This window comes from Ictidomys tridecemlineatus, chromosome 11 (genome assembly GCF_052094955.1).
Source record: "Ictidomys tridecemlineatus isolate mIctTri1 chromosome 11, mIctTri1.hap1, whole genome shotgun sequence".
Lineage (NCBI taxonomy): Eukaryota > Metazoa > Chordata > Mammalia > Rodentia > Sciuridae > Ictidomys > Ictidomys tridecemlineatus.
Genome location: NC_135487.1, coordinates 20,100,648 through 20,120,886, shown reverse-complemented (window position 1 = coordinate 20,120,886; position 20,239 = coordinate 20,100,648). Strand labels below are relative to the sequence as shown.

Sequence of the window (20,239 nt, the reverse complement as noted above, 5' to 3'; positions counted from 1 at the left end):
TTGACAGGACAGCTGGTACAGAGTAATCACCTCGGAGGCAGGAGACGGGGATACTATCCCTACTATGCCCCTAAATCCCTTTGTGACTTGGGGCACATGACTTGCCCTCTCTGAATCCCAGCTTCCTCACCTGTGCAGTGAGACCATGGTCCACTGCCATTCGTCTGCACTTGTGAATATGCTTGTGAGGAAGAATGACCTCAGGACTGGGAGAGGTCCTCTGGGGGAGAGGTGTGCCAGGCAGGGCCTGGGTGTCCAAAAGCAAGGGTCTTCCAGGCAGGTGCTGCGAGGTCGAGTGTGGATGGATGGTGCCTATGGACAGAGCTAAGCAGCACATTCAGCAGCAGTCATGTGTCTAAGAGGAGGTGTGTGTCCACAGTGTGCTGGGGGATTATGCACATGGGTGCATGTGTGTGCATGTGCGTGTGCATGGGAGTACCACAAGCATCACACACCAGACTAGAAGTTCTCACTCCAGATAGGGAATGGCGCCCGCTGCACCTGCAGCCACCCGCAGTGTTTTCTGAACACCCCGAGTAAATGGAGCCTGTTTGCAATGGGATTTTCATTCCCTTTGGTTTGTCAATAGAACATCCAGTTCCCAGGGGTGGCCCCAGGAGAAATAGAACTTCTCCCAACAGACTGTGAATTCAGGGGCTAGGATCTCACCCAACTGTAGGCTCAGCCCCAACCCTGGCCGGGGGAACCCAGGTATCATCCAGTGACAGCGCTGGCCTATTTCACCATCCCTCTTCCAAGGAGTCCTACCTAGGACCTTCTCCCCCAACCCAGCCTACCCAGGTCGTTCCACCCCAACTGCATGGCAGGCCTACCCAAGCCCCATCTCCTGCTGCCTGAACTGTCTCACAGGCCTTGGACTCCCATCTCCAAGCCCTGTATATGTAGGTGGCTAATAGTGACCAGACCTATTGACCCTATGGTTCCAGCTACATTGAGCTTAACCAGCTGCACCCAGTCCAAGGACCATGATTCCAGCCCTGGGGCCTGAATCTCACCTCACCACTACCAAAGTTGCCAGAGCCTTGACTAACTGATAATAAATTACAGACACGGTTGGCAACCAGATGCCCTAACCACCCAGAGCCCAGCATGACTGCTGCCAGGGAGAGCCCCCAGAGCCAGGCCACAGGCAGAAAAAACTGACCTGGCACCTCCCATAAGAGTCCAACAATGCCAACATCTGGCCATCTCCATCCAGGATGGAAGGAAGCCAATACAGCAGAGGAACTCTCACCAGACCCATTCCCATCTCCTAGACCCACAGGCAGCACAAATCCCAGAGTTAAGCGGTAGGCAGCCATGTCGGTAGCATAAGAGGAAGGCACAGGCCAGGGCTGGACACTGAGCAGAGGGGAAGGGTTGAGTGGAGGGCTTTGCAGTGCAGAGTGGGCACAAAGTTCACGATCCCCTGCAGGGCAAATGCCCTGTCACATAAAGCCACAGTACACAGTAGCGGGCATAGGGCATGTACAGACTCGTGCACTGAGAAAATCTGTACCTTACAGAGGTTCCGAGAAGAGAGAACTGTGAGACCACAGCATGGTGTGTTGAGTGTGCCATGCAGCAGCATCACACGTATACACGCAGGATGGGGATATCTGACGTGTGGGGGCGGGGCACAGAGTGCATAGCCCCCAGCACCTACATCTGGTAGGGCAGAACTGGTCAGAGCCCCAGTGCAGCCTGGAGGTGCTGGCATGACCCAGTGCTGCACAAGGTGTGGCACACCACTGCAAAGCACTGGGCTGGCGCTCAGGGCTGCATGATGGGTACAGGAAGGCAGGATGGTAAGACCAGGCCTCCTGGGGTCCTCTTCCTCTCCAAATACCAACACAGGGCCCAGCACAGAGCAGGTATTCTCACTGAAAGAATGCGTCCAGCACAGGCATGCAGAATGCACAGGGAAGGGAAGGATGCAGAGGACACTGCTGTGTAGCACCCGAGTCCCAAACAGCAGCGCAACACAGAGCAGAGGAGCAGAGCAGGCACAGACTCCAGGAAGGGGAAGGAAGTGGCACAAAAATGAGATGGAGTGAAGACGCCACGTGGATTGGCAGACACAGGTCAAGGGCTCTGGGTCTAGAAGGCCAGCAGAATGCACACAACCCTACAACCAACAGACAGTGCCAGGCAGAGGCCCTCGGCTGCCATCCCGTGCAGTGCACAGATGCAGCACTGGTACTGAACAGCAGCGCTGCCCACAAGAAGCCGGGCCAGTCCCAAAGCCCAACAAAGTGGTCCCAAGCTACAGTCCCTGACCTTGACCCTATGCAGTAAGGGCAGATGTGCACTGCAGTGAGGACACTGTGCAAAGAGGTTGCCCACCTGAGGCTGCCGACAGAAACCTGGGAAAGGCCACCAGCCAACTCTACGGTGGTAACACAAAAAGCCAAAGGCCAAGGTACCATAGGCGGCAGCGTCTGGCAGTCGTGGTAGTATGAGGGCCGGGCCAGGAGGCACCAGCCAGCGCAGTGCGTGCACCCAGGCAGTGGGACAGGAGTGCTACGTGAGGCAAAGGTGCCGCTTCAGTGGAATGCAGATGAGCTGGGCCTGGGAACAGGACAGCCCACGTGCCAGGTGCAGGGCAGGTGCTATGGCAAAAATTCAGTGCAGGACAGAGATGCCACATGCTGCAGAGATGCAGTGGTGGGAGCTCAGCTGGTGGAAGTGCAGTACTCCAACCCAAGGAGCTGTGCCCAAGGCCCAGGAAAGTCCAGATGCCCCATGCAATGCTGACCACCCAGCAAGGCGCTGGAAGGTGGGGCAGGAATACTCCGTGGTGCAGACACCTCTGCGCTGTGCCCATAGAAAGCCACATGTTGATCTTGGATATGGCGCAGCATGAGGGGCTTTGTCCAGAAACCCAGGAGGCCTGGCCTCCCAGGTGACCACCCAGTAGAGTACCACAGCACAGAAGTGGGCTGCAAAGAGACCAGTGTAGGATGACTGCAGGGTGGAGGCACAAAACAATGGAACCATGCAGAGTGGGGACAGAGAGAAGCTCCTGCAGGCCAGCAAGGGATCCCACTGCAGCCATGCGAGATGCTGGGCAGTGCCAACACGCTGGGTCCCAGAAGCCTCACCACAATGCAGCGCATTTCTGTCGTGTAAGGCAACAATGTGACACACTGCAAAAGTGCTGTGGGGATAGTTACAGATGTCTCCCTGGGGAGCCCTGGCAGGGAGGGAGCCTGGACCCCCAAAAACCCTGTGCCTATGGCTCTCCCAGGTTGGGCAGGCTCCCCCACGGCAGGAGACCAAGCCTCGTCTGCCCTGTGGGTTTCTCCCTCTTTGACCCCTCACCCTCCACCATCTTCCACCCCAATGACTCTCCAAGGGCACAGGATGAAGCCACTGTCATCCACAGGGCAGGCCATCCAGAACCGAGCACATTGTCCAGGTATTTATATCTGAGCAGGGCCCCATGTGCTGGCAGACAAACAATGAATTTAAATTCTGCTGAAAATCTTTTGGACAATTAAAGCTCATCCCTTGGCTCCCAGCCCAGGGCAGGGCAGTGTGGGGCAGGACAGGGAGACAGAGAGGGAGACCTATGGGTTAGCCCCTGAGCACAGGAAGTGAGATCGACAAGAGGGAGGTGGGAGAGGAGGGCCAGGCGCAGCCAACCTGGCCAGCCACTCCCTCCCCTCCCTCACACCAAGCACTGCTGCCAGCCTCGACTTTGCCAGAAGCCCAAGAAGAAACTTCTGGGCACACAGGAGGCCTGCAGACATGAACACACTTATCAGCTGACACTTCATGGTGCCTCCGATGTAACAGGATCTGTCCTAGAGAAAACATGGAAACACAGAACACATCCTCACAGTCGGGCACGGTGGCACACACCCGTGATCCCAGTGGCTCAGCAGGCTGCAGCAGGAGGATCACAAGTTCAAGGCCAGCCTCAGCAACTTAGTGAGACCCTAAGAGACTTAGTGAGACCCTGTCTCAAAATAAAAAATAAAAAAGTCTGAGGAGGTGGCTCAATGATTAAGCAGCCTTAGGGTCAATCCCCAGTACCAGAAAAAAATCTCTCTCTCTTCACAAAAGCTCTGCAGTGTAATCTATTATCAACCCCATTTCCCAAATGGGAACACTATAAGGCCCAGAGAGGTTAGTACTAGCCAAAGTGTCACACGGCTAGGAGTGGTGAAACCAGTATTAGAACCCAGATGGTGTGGCCCTAAGCACATGCTCACAACCACCTCACTCTAGGCACACACACAAAGACAGACAGACAGACACACACACACACACACACACAAGCACGCTACATTCTGAGCAACATACTTCCCACTCTTCTATCTGGATAAGATTCTCATATCTCCCAGCTGTCACCTCTTAACGCACAACTGTCCCTCATCCCCGTTTGTTCCCTCCCCACTCTCCCCTAGTCCTCAGTGGTTGCCCCCACATCACTTGTGCTCTCGTTGCCAGCTGTCCCACTGCCGAGATGCATACCCATCACCAGACAGCTCCCGTTCCCAGTTGTCCCCTAGCCCCCACCTACCACCCCAACCCCATGTGTGATCAGAAACCCGCAATAACACCTTGTCCCAATCTTTCTCCCAGCTGCGGCCTTCACACTCCCAAAGGTCAGTGACTCCCCGCAAACCACCTTGCTCCTCACCCCTTCACATCCACCCCCAGTCCCTGGAGTCTGCACAATGGAGACCTTCCAAGACTTCCTGAGTCAGCAGCAGCAGGATCCGCTAAGTTGGTCACTGTGGGGTCCTGCCCCCAGCCTTCTTCAGGCAATGGCAGCCCCCGCCCAGAGCCACATGAGGAAGCAGAGCAGCCCCCTGGGTCCCAGGACCTCCCTCACCTCCTCCAAGCCTTCCCTGTTCTCCCAGGGGGCACACCCATGCAAACACCTACCAGGCACCCACCAGGCTCAAGGCCCTGGAGACCAGAGGTGACAAAGAGCCACCCCAGCACTCAGGGGGCTCCTGGTCTAGTGGGGAGAGGAGAGAGAAAACAAAGGCCGCACGTGGTCATACGCGCATTAGGAAGGAACCTGACTTACAGCCCCAGGAGCAGACTGGGAAGGCTTCACTGTGCAAGTGACAGTAGAGCTGGACTGGGGGGGGGGGTCCTCAACAGCAGTCACACTGGGCAAAGGCAGAGAGGTGTGGAAGGGCACAGCAGCCTCCAGGGTCACAAGGATCTATCTGGATCAAAAGGCAGCTGGGTGGGAAAGGGGTCTAGGAGGACAGGCTGTTCACACAGGTCCCTGCCTGCCATGTGTGGCCCCAGGTGCCAGGCAGCCATCAGTGTGGGGCAAGGGAGTGGCAGCACCCTACATGTCTGCCTTAGAAAGGGCTTCTGGTCACAGAGTGGTGGGGGCATTGCAGAGAGAAGCCAATGGCAGAAAGGAGACCAAGAAGAATCTAATGCCATCATCCAGGTGAGAAATAATGAGGCCAGAGAAAGGTAATCACCCAAGAACCACTGAGTGACGGTCCCTGCAGACGAATTTCACTCGCTGAGGAGCCCAGGCCTCACTAAGCTGCTGGGGGCCTCCCCCTCTAGCCCAGGGCTGACAACAGAACCCCCTGCAAGGGTGGCAATGTCCTCCACCTGCGCTAATTAGTACGACCGTAGTTGCTAGCAACAAGTTACTCTTGAGAACTTGAAATCTGGCTAGTGCAACTGAGGGGTGAAATTCTGATTCTAATTAATTTTAACTAACGTAAATGTAATAGCCACATATGACTTAGCGCCACTGTACTGCAGCGCAGGCAGACACTCCTGTCACTGTAGAAAGTCCACTGGGCAAGCCAGCTCTGAACAGAGCTGAAACAGAACCTAGATGGCCCCGCTTGCAGGCGCAGAGCCACGGTGCTATCCTGTGCACCCCCGAAGCTCCCACACCCACACCCACACAGTGAGACACCACCCACCCAGACAGCGCTGCACCAACTCAGGGAACGTGAGGCTTGATCTCCAAATACCCTCACATCAGGCTCCGGGTATCACTGCAGCTGGGTCACCACTACCCTAATTCTAAACCCCGGTCCCACCAGGCCAGGTGACCAGAGAGCAAGCCACCCTGAAACAGCCACACATATGTCCTGTGTCCCAGCCTCAATCACCATCCCCCAAACACACACACCCCACTCTGGCTGCCTGGATGCCAGGGCCACACCCACCCACACCAGGACAGGGGCTATAACCTCACCAGCCCATCCCAAACTCTGGGACTGGGGACTGCAGGAGGGTCTGCCAACGTAGGGTTCTCCCCCCCTGCCCTCCTCCTCAGACGCTCAGTTTGACCGTTAGGACTCCCGAAGCCTCAACAACCGCCCAGGCCTCATTACAAAGGGCTGAGTCTGGGAACAGGGCAGGCCCTGCCAGCTGCCCAGGGTGGGGGAGGGGGTGCCCAGCAGGGAGCCTGGGGGAGGGGCAGGCAAGAGACCTGCTCCCTTTAGTCTCTACCAGGGTCTTAACCTCCTCAACTCAGTTCCCAGGTGACACTGGCCTTTTCATGACATAACACCAGCCCCCCGCAGAATTTTCCAGATTCTTAGAGGGAAAACCTATTTCTTTAATCTCCACCTTCAGTGGAATCAGTGCGCCCCCATCTGGCATCTCCAGCTTGGATCCTGACCCACTTGATTGCACTCATTCTTTCAGGCCACGTATATTTATTTGACTAGGTGGTCCAGGCCTCCCACCTGCACTAAGGATTCTGAAGTGTCCAGTCCCTGTCCTCACGGAGCTCACAGTCTAGTTAGGGGGGACAGAACTAATAAATGCTAATTACAATGCTGGGTAAAATCCAACCAACTCCCACCTCCCCTGGTCTAGGACAGAATAACCAAGGAAGGCATCGGGGGAGAAGTGACATCTGAGCTGAACAGGTTGCAGGGGTGACCTGCAAAGTGGGAAAGTCGGTCTGGGGAGGAGCACAACATGGTCAAGGCGTGGAGAGGAGTGGGCAGGCAGCAAGCATTCAGCAGGCTGTTGGTGAGGGAGTCAGGCTGGTGGGGACACAGGATCAAAAACAAGCTGGGGCTGGACAGGCAGGCCAGGAGCTAGAGCAAGCCACAGAGCTACAGAAGAAGGACTTAACCCTAAAGGCAAGGAGAGCCTTCTGAGGGTTTAAAACATGCCTTTGAGGAAGAACCCAGGCACCGTGAAGGGAAAAGGATGGAGCCTTCCTGCTGGGGAAAGATGGCTAAGGATGGAGGAAAGTGAACAGATGGGAGATCACAGAGGGCACAAGGATAGGGCACAGGATGCAAACAGGGTGGCCAGGAGGAGGGAGCAAAAGGAGGAGGACGATACAGGCCACCCTGCAACTCTAGCTGACCCGCCCCTGAGGGAAGGCCACCCCACCAGCCCAGTTTAGGTGGCGATAGTGTGGAAGGACGGGAGCCTCCAACGAGCAGATACCCAACCTAGATGTTCCAGCCACCAGAAATAGGTAGGAGGCTGACAGGAGCTCACAGTCCCCTCCCCGGCCACTCTTGTGGCTTCCTCTGGAGCTCCCTTCTGCAGCCCTGGGGAGACGGGTGGGCTGCTCAGACAAGCCTTTATTGCCCAATCTGAAACCATTGGGCGCCTCGCCCTCATTCCTGCTGTCCACAATTCCAGTGACCAAAAGGACAAATGAGCTGGAGCACAATGGAATAAATTACTGCCAGGTTTGCAGTAATTCACTGAGAAACAACACAGGAAATGCAAGAGGCAGGCAGGAGCTGGAAACTTGAGAAGTGAAGGGACTTGCCCAAGCTCACACTGCCAGAGACCCTGGGGTACAGCAGCATAATTTAAACACAGGTCCCCCTGGCTTCAAATCACAGTTTCTGGGTTTCAAATCACAGACAATCTTCAAACCCATATTATGTTACCTGGCCCTCAGACAGAGCCTTACTTTACAATCTGCAGCATCCTGAAGGCCACGAGGCAGATTAGAAACTGAGGAGTCAGGGATGGAAGTAAGTCGCTCTAGGTTTCTCTCCCAAACCCCTATCCTGACAATCCCCAGTGCCAGGAGTCGGGACCCACTCAGATGTGTTCTTGAAATCAAGATGACGGTGGTGGGGGTGGGAGAATGTAGAATACCCCACAGGTTTGATCTGGGTGGGGGAGGGGCAAATCGCCGCAGGGCATGGGGGAGGAGTTGGGAAAGGACCAGGAGGCTCGTCGCTCAGGCCACCCTCTTGGATATCAGGAAGTCAAAGCTAAATCTGCGGGTAATGACCCCAGAGCTGCAGGGCAAGGCCCAAGCTCAGGGCCAGCCAGCCCGGTGACCCGGGGAGCTCCGTCCCCGAGACGCCCAAGCAGGCGGTGGGGTCATATATTCCGAGGAAGGCGGTCAGGAGGAATCTTCCAAAGGGCCAAGTTGGCCCTTGCGCGGGTCTCAGCCGGATCCCAGGAGCATCTCCCAGTTACTCCACACCCAGCAGCAGGGACACGAGCGCGGAAGACCTCGGGAGAGGGACGACGGCCTGCGATCCGTGCTCGGGGTGGACACGAAACCATAGGCATACGCAGGCACACCCGACACACGGTCCACAAAAGACACTCCGACGCGCACTGGACACAGACCCAAGCTCTGCATACACATTCAGACCCGCGATCACACTGCCACTCCAAAAAAGACACCAGACTCCGAAAGCCACCCAAAGAATGCGGCCACACAGCAGAAAGAGCTCAGAGACACACGTTCACACTCACTCACACACGTACACACACTCAGGCCCGGCTGGCCCCAAGGCAGCACAAAGTTGCGGAGCCGACCGAGGGAGCGTCCCGGGAGACCGCGGCGGACCCCTGTGCACCCCAGGAGGGGGCGCCGTCCCGCCGCCGCCGGCCAGGCCCTGCCAGCGCCCCGACGCCGCAGCCCCGCCCCGCCACCGCCGCCTGCGCCCCCCGCAGCCGGCCCCTCCCGGCCCGGCGCCCCGCGGCCCCGGCGCCGCCTCGGATCAGCAGCCAGCCAGCTCCGCGCCGAACTTGCGAAACAACAAACAGCCCGACATGTCGGAGTTGGCGGCCGCGGGCCCCAGCCCTCCTCCTCCCGCCAGCCCGCCCTCCCGGGCCTCCCGCCCACCGACCCGCGCCGCCGAGGGCCGCCGCCGCGGCAACTTGTTCCGGCCCGTCGCGCCACGCGCGCACGCACACACCACCCCTGCCCCCTCGAGCCCTGGGCACACTCGACCGCGGCCCAGCCGCACACCACACTCGCAGCATTCCTGGACACGCTGCCAGCGCGCACCGACACACACACTCGCACACTCACATCCGCTCCAGACACGCTCCCACACACGCATTCCCCGCACACTTGGCATTCACTCGGACCCACAGAGCCCCCGGCGGGGCGCACCACACACCCAGACACTCCCACACGTACACACCGCGCACCGGCACACACGTTCCGGACCGGTTCCCACGCCTCCACACGTACACGGATCTCGCAAGCACACACATCACACATGCGTTCCCGGGTCTACACTCGGGCGGGATCCATTGCACTCGCAACACACGCAAAAAACATACACAACCCATTCTCAGACACACAACAAACAGCACTCCCGGCCAGAGCATACCAAATGCAAACAAATGCAACACACTAGCAGATACAACTCCGGCCACAAAATTAAACTCAGATGCACACACAGACACACAACCTACTTGGCCGCACGAACGCTACACCCTGGCAGGCACAGAAAACAGCGCACAATCGACACCTCGATGTATACAACATCCACCCCAACATCCTCGCAGACAAACAACACACACAGCACCTCTTCTTGCAGAGAACTACGGACACACAACATTCGTAGTCACACAACACCCCCGAACACACGACCTTACATCTTACACTCAGGCACACAACACAGGGAGCACGCACGTAACGCGCGGGCACCCAACACTCACACTTTCTTCCGAGCTGCGCCACGGGCCCCGGGGGCTCACGGGGCAAGCTGGGTCCGACCGCCGCGCGCTTACCTGCCGGAGTCTCGGTTTCGGGCGCGCAGAGCTGGAAGGTAAGCGCCAGGAAGAGCGCTTGGGCGCGGGCCATGGCTGCTACGCCGCTGCCTGCCCCGGGGCCCGGCGCGGGGGGCGCCGCCGCCTGAGCCCGAGCCGAGCCCGAGGCGAGCCGGAGCCGGAGCGGAGCAGCGCGGCGCAGAGCGGGACTGGCGCGGAGTCCAGAGCGGGAGCCGGAGCGAACGGGGCGCTGACGTCAGGCCCGGCCCAACGTTCCGCGGTCTCGGCGCGCCCCCTGCTGGCGGAGGCGCGCGCTGCTGCCCGGCTAGCCCCGGCACACCCCTCCCCCACTCGGGCACCCCTGCTGGAGGTCGGGTGGCCTGGACTCGACGCCCACTTGTTCTGCACTTACCGGGCACCAACGTTCTCAAGCGAGCACCCTCATTGCTCCCGCAGAGTTCTCAGGGACTGATTCAGAGACACTTGCTTCTCTGTCCTTGAGTTCTCTCTACCTTGGCCCCTCCAAATGCACATTCATACTTAGAGGGTGCTCATCACCTGCCAAGAGCCATCTTTGGGCCTTTGGAAACGCTGGCTTTTAGAACACTCTTCCTTTCCATGACATGAAGTCCACCTCCCTTGCGAACCCTCACTGGTCCTGCTCTACCCTCTGGCTACACAGGTTAAGTATTAGGCCTCTTCCAATAAAGCTCCTGCTCAATAATCAGCAAACTAATTGCCCATTACTATGTAAAACCAAGCACCTGTATGTGCTTTCCCCCATCATTTAACCTTCACCCTAACCCTATTAGGCTTATACCACTGTATTCCCATTACACGGTGGAGCAAATCGCACAGAGACAGAGACCTTTTCCAAGGTTACAAATTAGTTTTAGGCACCATCAAGATTTGAATCAAGGTTGTCTGGCTTGAACTAAAAAGGAGCTGAGAACTGCTTACCATCTGGAAACCCCTTCACTTCACAAATACCTATGGAGTACTAAGTCATTTATTCAATAATTACTATAGAAAATAATCATAGAAAAATAAAACTGACAAAAAAAATATATATCCCTGTCTTCATGGGGTTTCCCTTTCAGTGGGAAGACAATAACAAAAAAAAAGAACAGAAAATTTGGAAGAATGAACACTAAGGGGAAGAGAATTTTTGTAGTTCTAAATAGAGTACCTATGATTTCATGGTTTCATTATTTTTCTTCACCTCTAAAACTTGAGCTCCCAAAGTCCTTAGGGAAAGATTTTGTTCTGTATCCCAATGCCTAGTATCTGACATATAGTTGATGCTCGATAAATCCTGAATGGATGAATAAATGCTAAATGACATGGTACTTGTCTTCGTGACGTTTACATTCTAGTGGGGGAGACCAACAGCAATCATAAATAAATATATAATCACAAACTGTGATATGCACACTAAAAGAAATGGGTAGAGTGCTGTGGTAAAAAACACAGAGTAGGGAGGGTCTACTGTAGACAAGGTGGTCCAGAAAGGCTTCATGGAGAAAGTGACATTATGCCAAGTGATACTGGAGCTGAGATCTAATGTATAAGAAGAGCCAGCCTCCTGCAAATCAGTAGAGAGGAATACTGCAGCCAGAGGAGACAACCCATGCAAAGACAGAAGCTGGTGGGTTTGAGGAGTGACAAGGAGACCAGGGCAGCTGGAATTGAGTAAGTGGGGAGAAGAGGGAAGTCAGGTTCAGCTGGAGAGGTCCACATGTCCCCCAGGTCATACAAGAAACAATGGGAACTGAGCATGGTGGCACAGCCTTGTAACCCCAGCAACTCAGGAGGCTAAGGCAGGAGGATTGGAAGATTGAGGCATTCTCAGCAACTTAGCAAGGTCCTAAACAATGTATTAAGACCTGTCTCAAAATAAATAATTAAAACGGGATGTAAAGAACCCCTGGCTTCAACTCTCTTAGCAACCACAAAGAGAATGAGAGAGTCAGTCACAGGGGAACAGAAGCAGAGCAAAGAAAGAAGGATTGGAGGAGATGGGGTTGTGGCTCAGTGGTAGAGAGCTCATCTAGCACGTGCAAGACACTGGGTTCCATCCTTCAGCACCACATAAAAATAAATAAATGTCCAACTACAACTAAAAATTATATATAAGAAAAAAGAAAGAAAGAAGGATTGGAATAAGAAACAGGGATAGATGCTGGAGAGAAGAGACAGAGACACCCAGAAAAAGAGGGAAAACTGATGAACAGAAGAAAGAGCCAAGGATGGTGTTTGCAAAGAATTCTGAAAGGAACCAATTACGGGAGCTTATTGGTGATCTCATTTTATAAGTATGGAAACTGAGGCTTCAGAGAGCATGAGGCACTGGCCAAGGTCACATAGCTAATAAATGGTGAGCCCAGGACTTCAATCCAGATCTGACTGATTCCACATCCCTTTGCTCCTTGTGCCAGGAAAGGCAGCAAAGACTATGATGGGAGAAGAAAAGGCAGTGCGAGCAACAGGTGGCCAGATGAAAAGAGAAATTCTGCTTTACTTTAAAAAGACCACAGATTTCTATAATCCTTAAGAGAAGAACAAGAAAGGAAGAAAGAATGCCTGAGCCCTCAGTAACTGGCCCAAATCTAGGGAAAGGGAGACGGCACTACCGTCTGTGCCAGGCCATGAGGAAATTCAATTACCTGCAACTCATGGAATATTTATGATGCCTACCCTGTGCCAGGCCCCATATTGAGCACTGGTGTCATGGAGATGAACCAAACATGGCCCTACATGTGCCTGGAGCGGGACGTGGGTGCATCAATAACTGAGACAGTGCCCTAAAGGTCATAACACTGGTCCAGAGAAAACACAAAGGCAGCAGGGGTGGACTCAATAAAATGATATCTGAACCTGGAGTTTCCCAGGTAGGTAAGGCAGGAAATTCAGGCAGAAGGAACAGCCTTCAAGAAGCATAAGGCAAGAAAGTACTGGCACAGGTGAGTCTGAGGTACAGTTGGATCCTAGGCTGTGCACACTCCAACAGCAGAGAAAGCTGCAAAGACAGGATGGGAGTCAAGGTGCAAAGGGTCTTGAATGCAAGGTCTGAACAACTGGACTTGAGCCCTTCAATTAGTGGTTCTCAAACTGCGCCCCTGGGGGAACCCAGAGGGCCTAGACTAGAAGCAAGGGCTATAGGAAGGTGCAAAGAGAGAAAATTGAGCTACAAGGAAGAAGACTTATTGGATGATTCTCCAGGCTGTCTAGTTGGACTGCCCAGAGATTCAGGGGAGCCAATGTGGTGGAAAAGATAATGTCAACAGCTCAATGTCACCTAAAGAGTCTTACAACAGTCTTGGTAGGCCTGTGTGTCACCATAAAAATAGGTCAGTGGGACAAGATTTTGTGTGCACAGTGTGTGTGGGGGGGGCTTTCATACAACTATAGGATCAAGTCTTTCCCCCTTGATGCACATGAATTTTCCTTCTCTAAGAATAAAAACAAGTGCAGACATCTATCTATTGAGCATACTATGAGCCAGACCCTACTCCATGTTTTACATATGATATTTTCATTTAATCTTTTTTTAAAAAATATTTATTTATTTTAGTTTTCGGTGGACACAACATCTTTGTTGGTATGTGGTACTTAGGATCGAACCTGGGCCGCACGCATGCCAGTTGAGCGCGCTACCGCTTGAGCCACATCCCTCATTTAATCTTTACAATAACTCCCTAATAATAGTTTTCAAATGCTTCCATGTGCCAAGCATTGTGCTAAATGCTTCAAGTGAATACTATTTCATTTTATCTACAATGAAACAGATAACTATTAATCCCACAATTTTTAGGCGTTTGGGGTTTTTTTGTTTTTTTTTTTTGTTTTTTTTTTTTAAAGATTTTTTTTAAAGAGAGAGAGAGAACTTTTAATATTTATTTTTTAGTTTTTTAGTTCTCGGCGGACACAACATCTTTGTTGGTATGTGGTGCTGGGGATCGAACCCGGGCCGCACGCATGCCAGGCGAGCGCGCTACCGCTTGAGCCACATCCCCAGCCCCCATGGTTTTTTTGTTTTGTTTTGATTGTTTTTGCAGTGCTAGGGATTGAACCCAGGGCCTCTCATATGCTAGGCAAGTGTTCTACAAATGAGCCACATCCCTAGCTCTATTCCCTTGATTTTTAACTATAAGAAAATGAAGGCCAGAGAAACCAGGTGACTTGCCTAAAATCAAAGAGCTCAAAATGACAGAGCTAGGACTTAAAGCCAGATTTGCCACAATCCAGTTTCCACATCACTGTACTCTGCTGTGCCAGCCTCAACAGAAAGGGTCTAGAATTTCAGGTCACCAAAATCCATATAAAGGTCCTCTTCCTTCTCCTTTAAAGCCCTGACTGTCTCAAAGCCTATTCCTTAGTCCACCTGCATCATAATACTCTTGAGAGCTTGTAGGGGTGTATGCTCCCAGTCCTCTCCCCGAGATTCTAATTAGGTGGGTCTGAATGGGACCTCTCATGATTTTATGCACAGAAGATTCTGAGTCACAGGGCAGCTTCAATAGCACCTCCTCCAAGGACCCTCAGTCTCCTCTCCCCAGCACATCTCTTCCTCAGACTAAAGCAGTGCACTCCGGCATGTGCTAATATTCAACTCGGGTTTTAGTTACGTTCATGTCTTCCCTCCACCAAAAATAAGAATCTAGCATCGTTAAAGGGCTATACCTCTTTACAAAGAATTTCCAGTTTCCCACTTAATCTCTACACTATGAGCATTTTGAAAAGGCACACTCCTGGTGATTCCTCCCTTATCTCAGAACACACTTAACATTTTATGATATCTCCTGTGTCCATGATAACATTCTCCTATTGTTGCATCCAATGCTCACAACAATCTGACATGAAGCTTATTATCTCCATTTTAGCAAATTAGGAAGTGGCACTGCTAGGATTTGAACCTAAGTCTTCTAACTACTTCTACTACTGCTTCCTTATCATCGCCATTCAATATAGTAAGTTTTACCTTTCTGTTCCTTTCCGGATTACACAAAAATAATATTTTAAAAAGCCTGGCCACACACAAGCCTGGCACAGTGTGCTCTCAATAAATCGTGGAAAAAGGAAACTGAGGCCGAGGGAGAGAAAATGACTTTCCCAAATCCAACAACAAAGCGCAGGCTGAAGGCACAGCAGTAGGCCAGTCCCAGACTCTCCAAGTTGCAAAAGCAGCCCTGGAGGGCTCAGAAAAAAACTGCAACTCCAGCAGGTTCCTGCACTGCCCAACTCTGGTTCCCACGAGGTCTCACCAGGCGCCCCCGCGCGGCGGGCAGGAGGAGAAGGTCCTTTAAAGAGGCTTTTGGGGCGTGGTCGCTCGGTGGGGCGGGGCGAGGGGCGGGGCGCAGGCGCGCGGTCGCGGGAAGATGACGTGTCCGCGTGCGCCGAGTGCTGTGCGGGCTGGAAGGAGCATGTGGGTCCGCTGCGCGCTGTGGGGGGCGCGAGCCCGGTCGCAGCTGCAGTCGGGAGTGCTGGCACCTCGGCGCCGCCACGGTGGTGCTGCCTCTTACTCCGCATCGGCCCAAGCCTCCCGGGTCCGGGCGCTGATCTATGGGAGCCACGGAGAACCAGCCAAGGTCGTCGAGTAAGAGACGGCGCGAATCCCGGGGGGGACGGGGTTATCTAAAGGGGTTTGAGGTGGGCTTTGAATTGGGAGGGGAGGGATGGGGTCCCAGGAAGCGGGCAGAGAGTAGTAAGACCAAAACTGAAGCCCAGGGCGCCTTTAATAGCTTTAAAAAAGTCCATGCTTCTAGATAGTTGAAGACCAGAGAGGCACAGTCAGAATGGTCAAGGCTAACGTCCATTCATGAGTATTGTGTCGGGCAGTCCTGTGTTTAAATGAATGTTCTAGTTTAATTGCCACAACCACGTTGTTAGTTGCTGGATTTACTCCCATTTTGCAGATGAGAAAACTGAGGCATTAGGTCAAATCGCTTGCACAGTGTCATACATCCAATACGTGACAGACTCGCTGACTGGCGCACCTTAGTTCTTCCTCTCAGTTTTTAGAGGGGTTTTTCAGAATACTTTTACATCCATTGGATCTTCATGTCACAGTTAAGTAGATAATAGATTATTATTTCCATTTTACAGAAGGCAAGGAACTTGTCCAAAGTGATACAGCTAATAAATGATTGGAAAGGGACTAGAATCCATGGCTTCTGTCTCTCATGATTTCTCCACTGCACCAACTTGGCCTCATTTAAAAAAAAAAAAAAAAGCTGTTTCCAAGCCCTGCAGACCTAAAGTCGAATACAAGTTCAACCCTTTAGCAGCTGTTTGATTTTGGACAAATCATTCAACCTCTCTGAGCCTTCCACTTTTATGATCATGTCCTCATAAAATGCTGTTGGATCTTAGTGGGTTTTGCATGTGGCTGATAAAAAACAGTTATGTGAGTTGTCAACTATTAATAAATCTGCACATAAATAACTAGCCATTCAAAGGGGCTGTTCAGGCTGCTGGAGTAGTGTTAAAGCAAAAGTACAAACCTAGGAATCAGAATACTTGGAGTTAAATCTTTGCTCTGACTTGTCCTAGCTCTGTGTGTCCAACAACAAGTGTCTGAACTTCATGAGCCTCAGTTTCATTATATTTAAAAATGGCTCATAGGACTAATCAGCTCAGTGTAATTCAATGTTCTCCACCAAAACCACCTGCATATTCCCCTGCAGTGCAATGTGCACAAATCTTAAGATTCCCAACAGTTTGATTGTTTAACAAAGGATGGGCAAACATGGAATTGTTGTAATGGTTAAAATACAGGCTAGATATTTTGACAGGCAGAGAGGAAAAGCTGCAGATGAATTCAAGTCATACACTCAACCTTACCGCATCTACCTTTAGAGCAATTAAAAGGAATAGCAAGAAAACACATCAGGGCTGGAGGTGGATCTCAGTGGGAGAGCACTTGCCTAGCATGTAGGAGGGCCTGAGTTTGATCCCTAGCACCACAGGGGAAAAAAGAAGACAATAAACCCCAAGTTGTATTTTGATTGTAGGTAATAAATCATAGCACCAGAGAGGACATCTTCCTGAGGTCTGTGCTGCAGAGGGATGGAAGCTCTCATGAGCACTCCTTCATTTCCAGGAGTGCACCTCAGGCAAGAAGGAAGTGATGTCTCATGGGATTTATATGTATGTCTGGGGCAGGACTAGCCACAAAACAGTGCTCCCATAACGTTAGTTAAAATCTGAGTCTAATTTCACTAAGAAATATACCTTTTATTGAGTTCTACTCTGACAATGAGGAAGGCCTGGGAATTTTTAAATGGCTAAGTGCCCTTGCCTCCTGAGTCCCTCCTCTTAGGGGGCCAAAGCTGAAAGGTTCTTCTGCAGCTCCTGCTGGGAAAGAAAAAAACAAGTTCTTTTGTCTCCTTGTGTAAAACCCTAGTGATTTCCCTGAAGTTCAAAACATTTCCACAAAGCACTGTAGTCAACTTTGGCTTCAGAGTTCAGTCACCTGTGGTACTTCAGGTGAAGTACGCAGTAGGTCTGGGTTGGATGGCCTGGAGCATCTGTCTTTTTTAAAGCACTGCAGGTGTCCAGGTGACGGCTACCCAGCCAAGGTTGAGAACTACCACCCTGTGGATAAGTGGTCAGGCAAGCAGTAATTGTTCCTCTGTCCCCAAAAGGCATCTTTCCCTTCTGACCCAGATTCAGGCAACTTTACTCTTTTCATGTATGGACTGAGGCCAGAGACTGGGATTCTCTTTGTACTCATGTCTTAGGAGGTTTAGGATAACCACACTGTCACAGAAAGAATCGGGTGTCCTTTACACATCCCAGTAACTGGATGTCTAGATCAGGTTACACCAATAAGGTCATGGAACTGTCCAGAGTACTAACAGCGTTCCCCAAACTGGTATGTTTTGTGATGCTGGCACTGTGGGCTCTGGAGCAGGGGGTGGGGAATGAGGAATGGTCTGCTCGGATCTGGAGGGGTTTCAGAACTCCTCAAAATGAGGCTTTCTGTTCTCATGTCAAGCTTACAACGTTCCTATTTTCAATTCTGCTGACACTCAGACATTCCAGCTCTTCTCTCTACTAAGCTATTTTTCTCTGTCTCTTAGTTTCTTTCCCTTTCTCCCCAAATGGGACCCTAAATAAGTGCTTGGGCCTTTTTCATTTAAAAGATTGAACCGCTGACCTAAATGAAGTCATCCTGCACGGGAGATACAAGCATGGTGGAAATCTCAGAGGTCCCCATGGCTCTTGTCTGTTTTGCCATCTGAATTCCCTGTAAAATAGTTTCCAGAACCCTGATGTCTTCCTTTTTCCTCCTTTTTTTCCCCCCAAAAGACCTCTTAGAACTTTTCTATTCTCTGGGCATTATGGTGGAGAGTCCTCATTTTTTGTATGCCTACTGTGTACCTTGGGCTAGGTTCTCCTCTCATAGTAAGGAATTTTAAGATCACAATAGGATGGGGGTGGGGGACAGCCCAGTCGTGGAGCCCTACCTCCCTCAGACTCAGTCTCTGGCACTGGGAGAAAATCACAGTGATCTAGTTTGGTCACTGTTATCCCCATTTTACACACAAGGAGACCAAGACTCAAGAAGATTGAAAGGCACTTGTCCAAGATCATAGAACTAGACTGCAATCCTTCAGGGGCTGGGTGCAGTGCCATTTACCTGTAATCCCAGCAGCTCTGGAGGCTGAGGCAGGAGGATCACGAGTTCAAAGCCAGCCTCAGCAACTTAGTGAGGCCCTAAACAACTCAGCAAGACCCTGTTTCTAAGTAAAATATACAAAAGAGGCTGGGGATGTGGCTCAGTGGTTAAGGGCTCCCTGAGTTCAATCCCTGGTTACCCCCCAACTTCAAAAAATCCTGAAGAAATGACAATTATCTCAAAGGAATTTTTTTTTTTTTAAGAATGAGATAAATTGGGAATAAAATCAGTCAGAAAAAAAAGTGAAATTACAGGTCATTCAGGTGCCTGAGTTTCTGCTCTTTATAGGAAGGGTAGCCCCACCCTAGAAAAGGTAGAAGCCCTCTGTCCCCTCCCTTTTTCAGATCCTGAAGCTGTGGTAAAACTATTTGGTCATGGTGCCCACGCCTGCCTGTTGCTGGTACAAGACAAAACTGAGCTGGAAAAGCTTTGGCCACATAGCCATGGAGTTTAGGAAACAGGTAGTGGGGCTCAGGCAGCGCAGGAAGTACATTCTCACTCTAGGGCTCTGTGTCTTCTAAGAGGGGGTTCTTCTTACACTTGAATACCAAAACTTTGTGTGGGTAACTTGATTTATATATATATATATTTTAGTTTTAGATGAACAAATACCTTTATTTTATTTTTATGTGGTGCTGAGCCTCAAACCCAGTGCCTCACGCGTGCTAGGCAAGCGCTCTACCACTGAGCCACAACCCCAGCCCCAGTAATTTTATTCTTAATCCAGTATTATAGTACTTTGAAAAAAAAAATAGCATTTTGCTTTGGTGCTCTTTGGAGGGCTCTTTTTCATAGTCGTGAATGGAGAGAGTGGGAACTTCATTTAGTAAGTTAGCCAGCATTTATTCTTTGAAGGTGAACATTGAGGATGCAGAGACAAATAATTTATGGGCTTTGTTCTTAGGAAACCCTAGTCTAGTCCAGAAGAAAGGCCACCAGAGCCCAGAGCAGTAAGTGCTGATGGGTCATGTGTAGAGAGTGGCGGACACCCCCAAGAGGGTCCCTGACGCCCTCAGGGAGATTAGGAATGCATTCTCTGAATACAGGAGGGCAGGGGAGCTGTTAATGAGGAGAGAAAATGCAGAAATATTCTAAGCAGAAAAATCCACGTGTGCAAAATCCCAGAGAGAAGAGGAAACATGATGTGTCTGATCAGCTAATACTGATGGAGAGCCTACTGCACACTTAGTGGGGACTCCTTTGAGGGATCTACCTGCTGGACCAGCTCAAAGGACTAGCCAGCGGTCACGGGATTCACATGCCAGTGGATTCCACATCCTGTACCATGCATGTATTACCTTCCATCTGCACTTCAGATGTGGTGTTCCAGGCCAGTTCCTTCTACCCCAAGTTCCTCATTCTTGCCTCTGGAGGTGAAAGTTGACACGCCTCCAGGAAATTGCACAATGGGCTCAAGTCTTCCCTCTCCATCTGCAGCATCTGAGAGAAGTGCTGTCACTCAGCACAGCTGCAAGTTATTACTGTTGCCTGCCCTTTGCTAGCAGCTCTTGCTGCACTTTTGTGTGTGTCCTGGCCTTTCCCACCCTGGATCAGGAGGGAGGGGTCCACATTTTAGAGGCAGACAAAACAAAGATGACC

At 51.7% G+C, this 20,239-nt stretch overlaps 2 protein-coding genes across 14 annotated transcripts in view; one reads left to right on the top strand and one right to left on the bottom strand.

Annotated features, from left to right (window-relative positions):
* Window positions 1-20,239, bottom strand: part of Ptpru (protein tyrosine phosphatase receptor type U) — a 170,174-nt gene that overhangs the window by 63,847 nt on the left and 86,088 nt on the right. For 5 of the 13 annotated variants that reach the window (XM_078025729.1, XM_078025730.1, XM_078025731.1 and 2 more), the window contains exon 1: window positions 9,979-10,185. The exons of 6 other annotated variants lie outside the window; for them this stretch is intronic. In XM_078025729.1, coding sequence (XP_077881855.1) covers window positions 9,979-10,051 — 73 coding nt within the window. In that variant the 5' untranslated portion in view covers window positions 10,052-10,185. Of the gene's footprint in view, window positions 1-130; window positions 4,385-9,978; window positions 10,186-20,239 lie in introns of those variants that run through there. 2 more of the 13 variants (XM_078025728.1, XM_040288259.2) reach the window with 2 other exon arrangements.
* Mecr (mitochondrial trans-2-enoyl-CoA reductase) overlaps window positions 15,327-20,239 on the top strand; it is a 42,279-nt gene continuing 37,366 nt past the window's right edge. Inside the window, exon 1 of the mRNA XM_005317710.5 lies at window positions 15,327-15,553. Within this exon, the coding sequence (XP_005317767.2) occupies window positions 15,336-15,553 (218 nt within the window). The 5' untranslated portion in view covers window positions 15,327-15,335. The remainder of the gene's footprint in view (window positions 15,554-20,239) is intronic.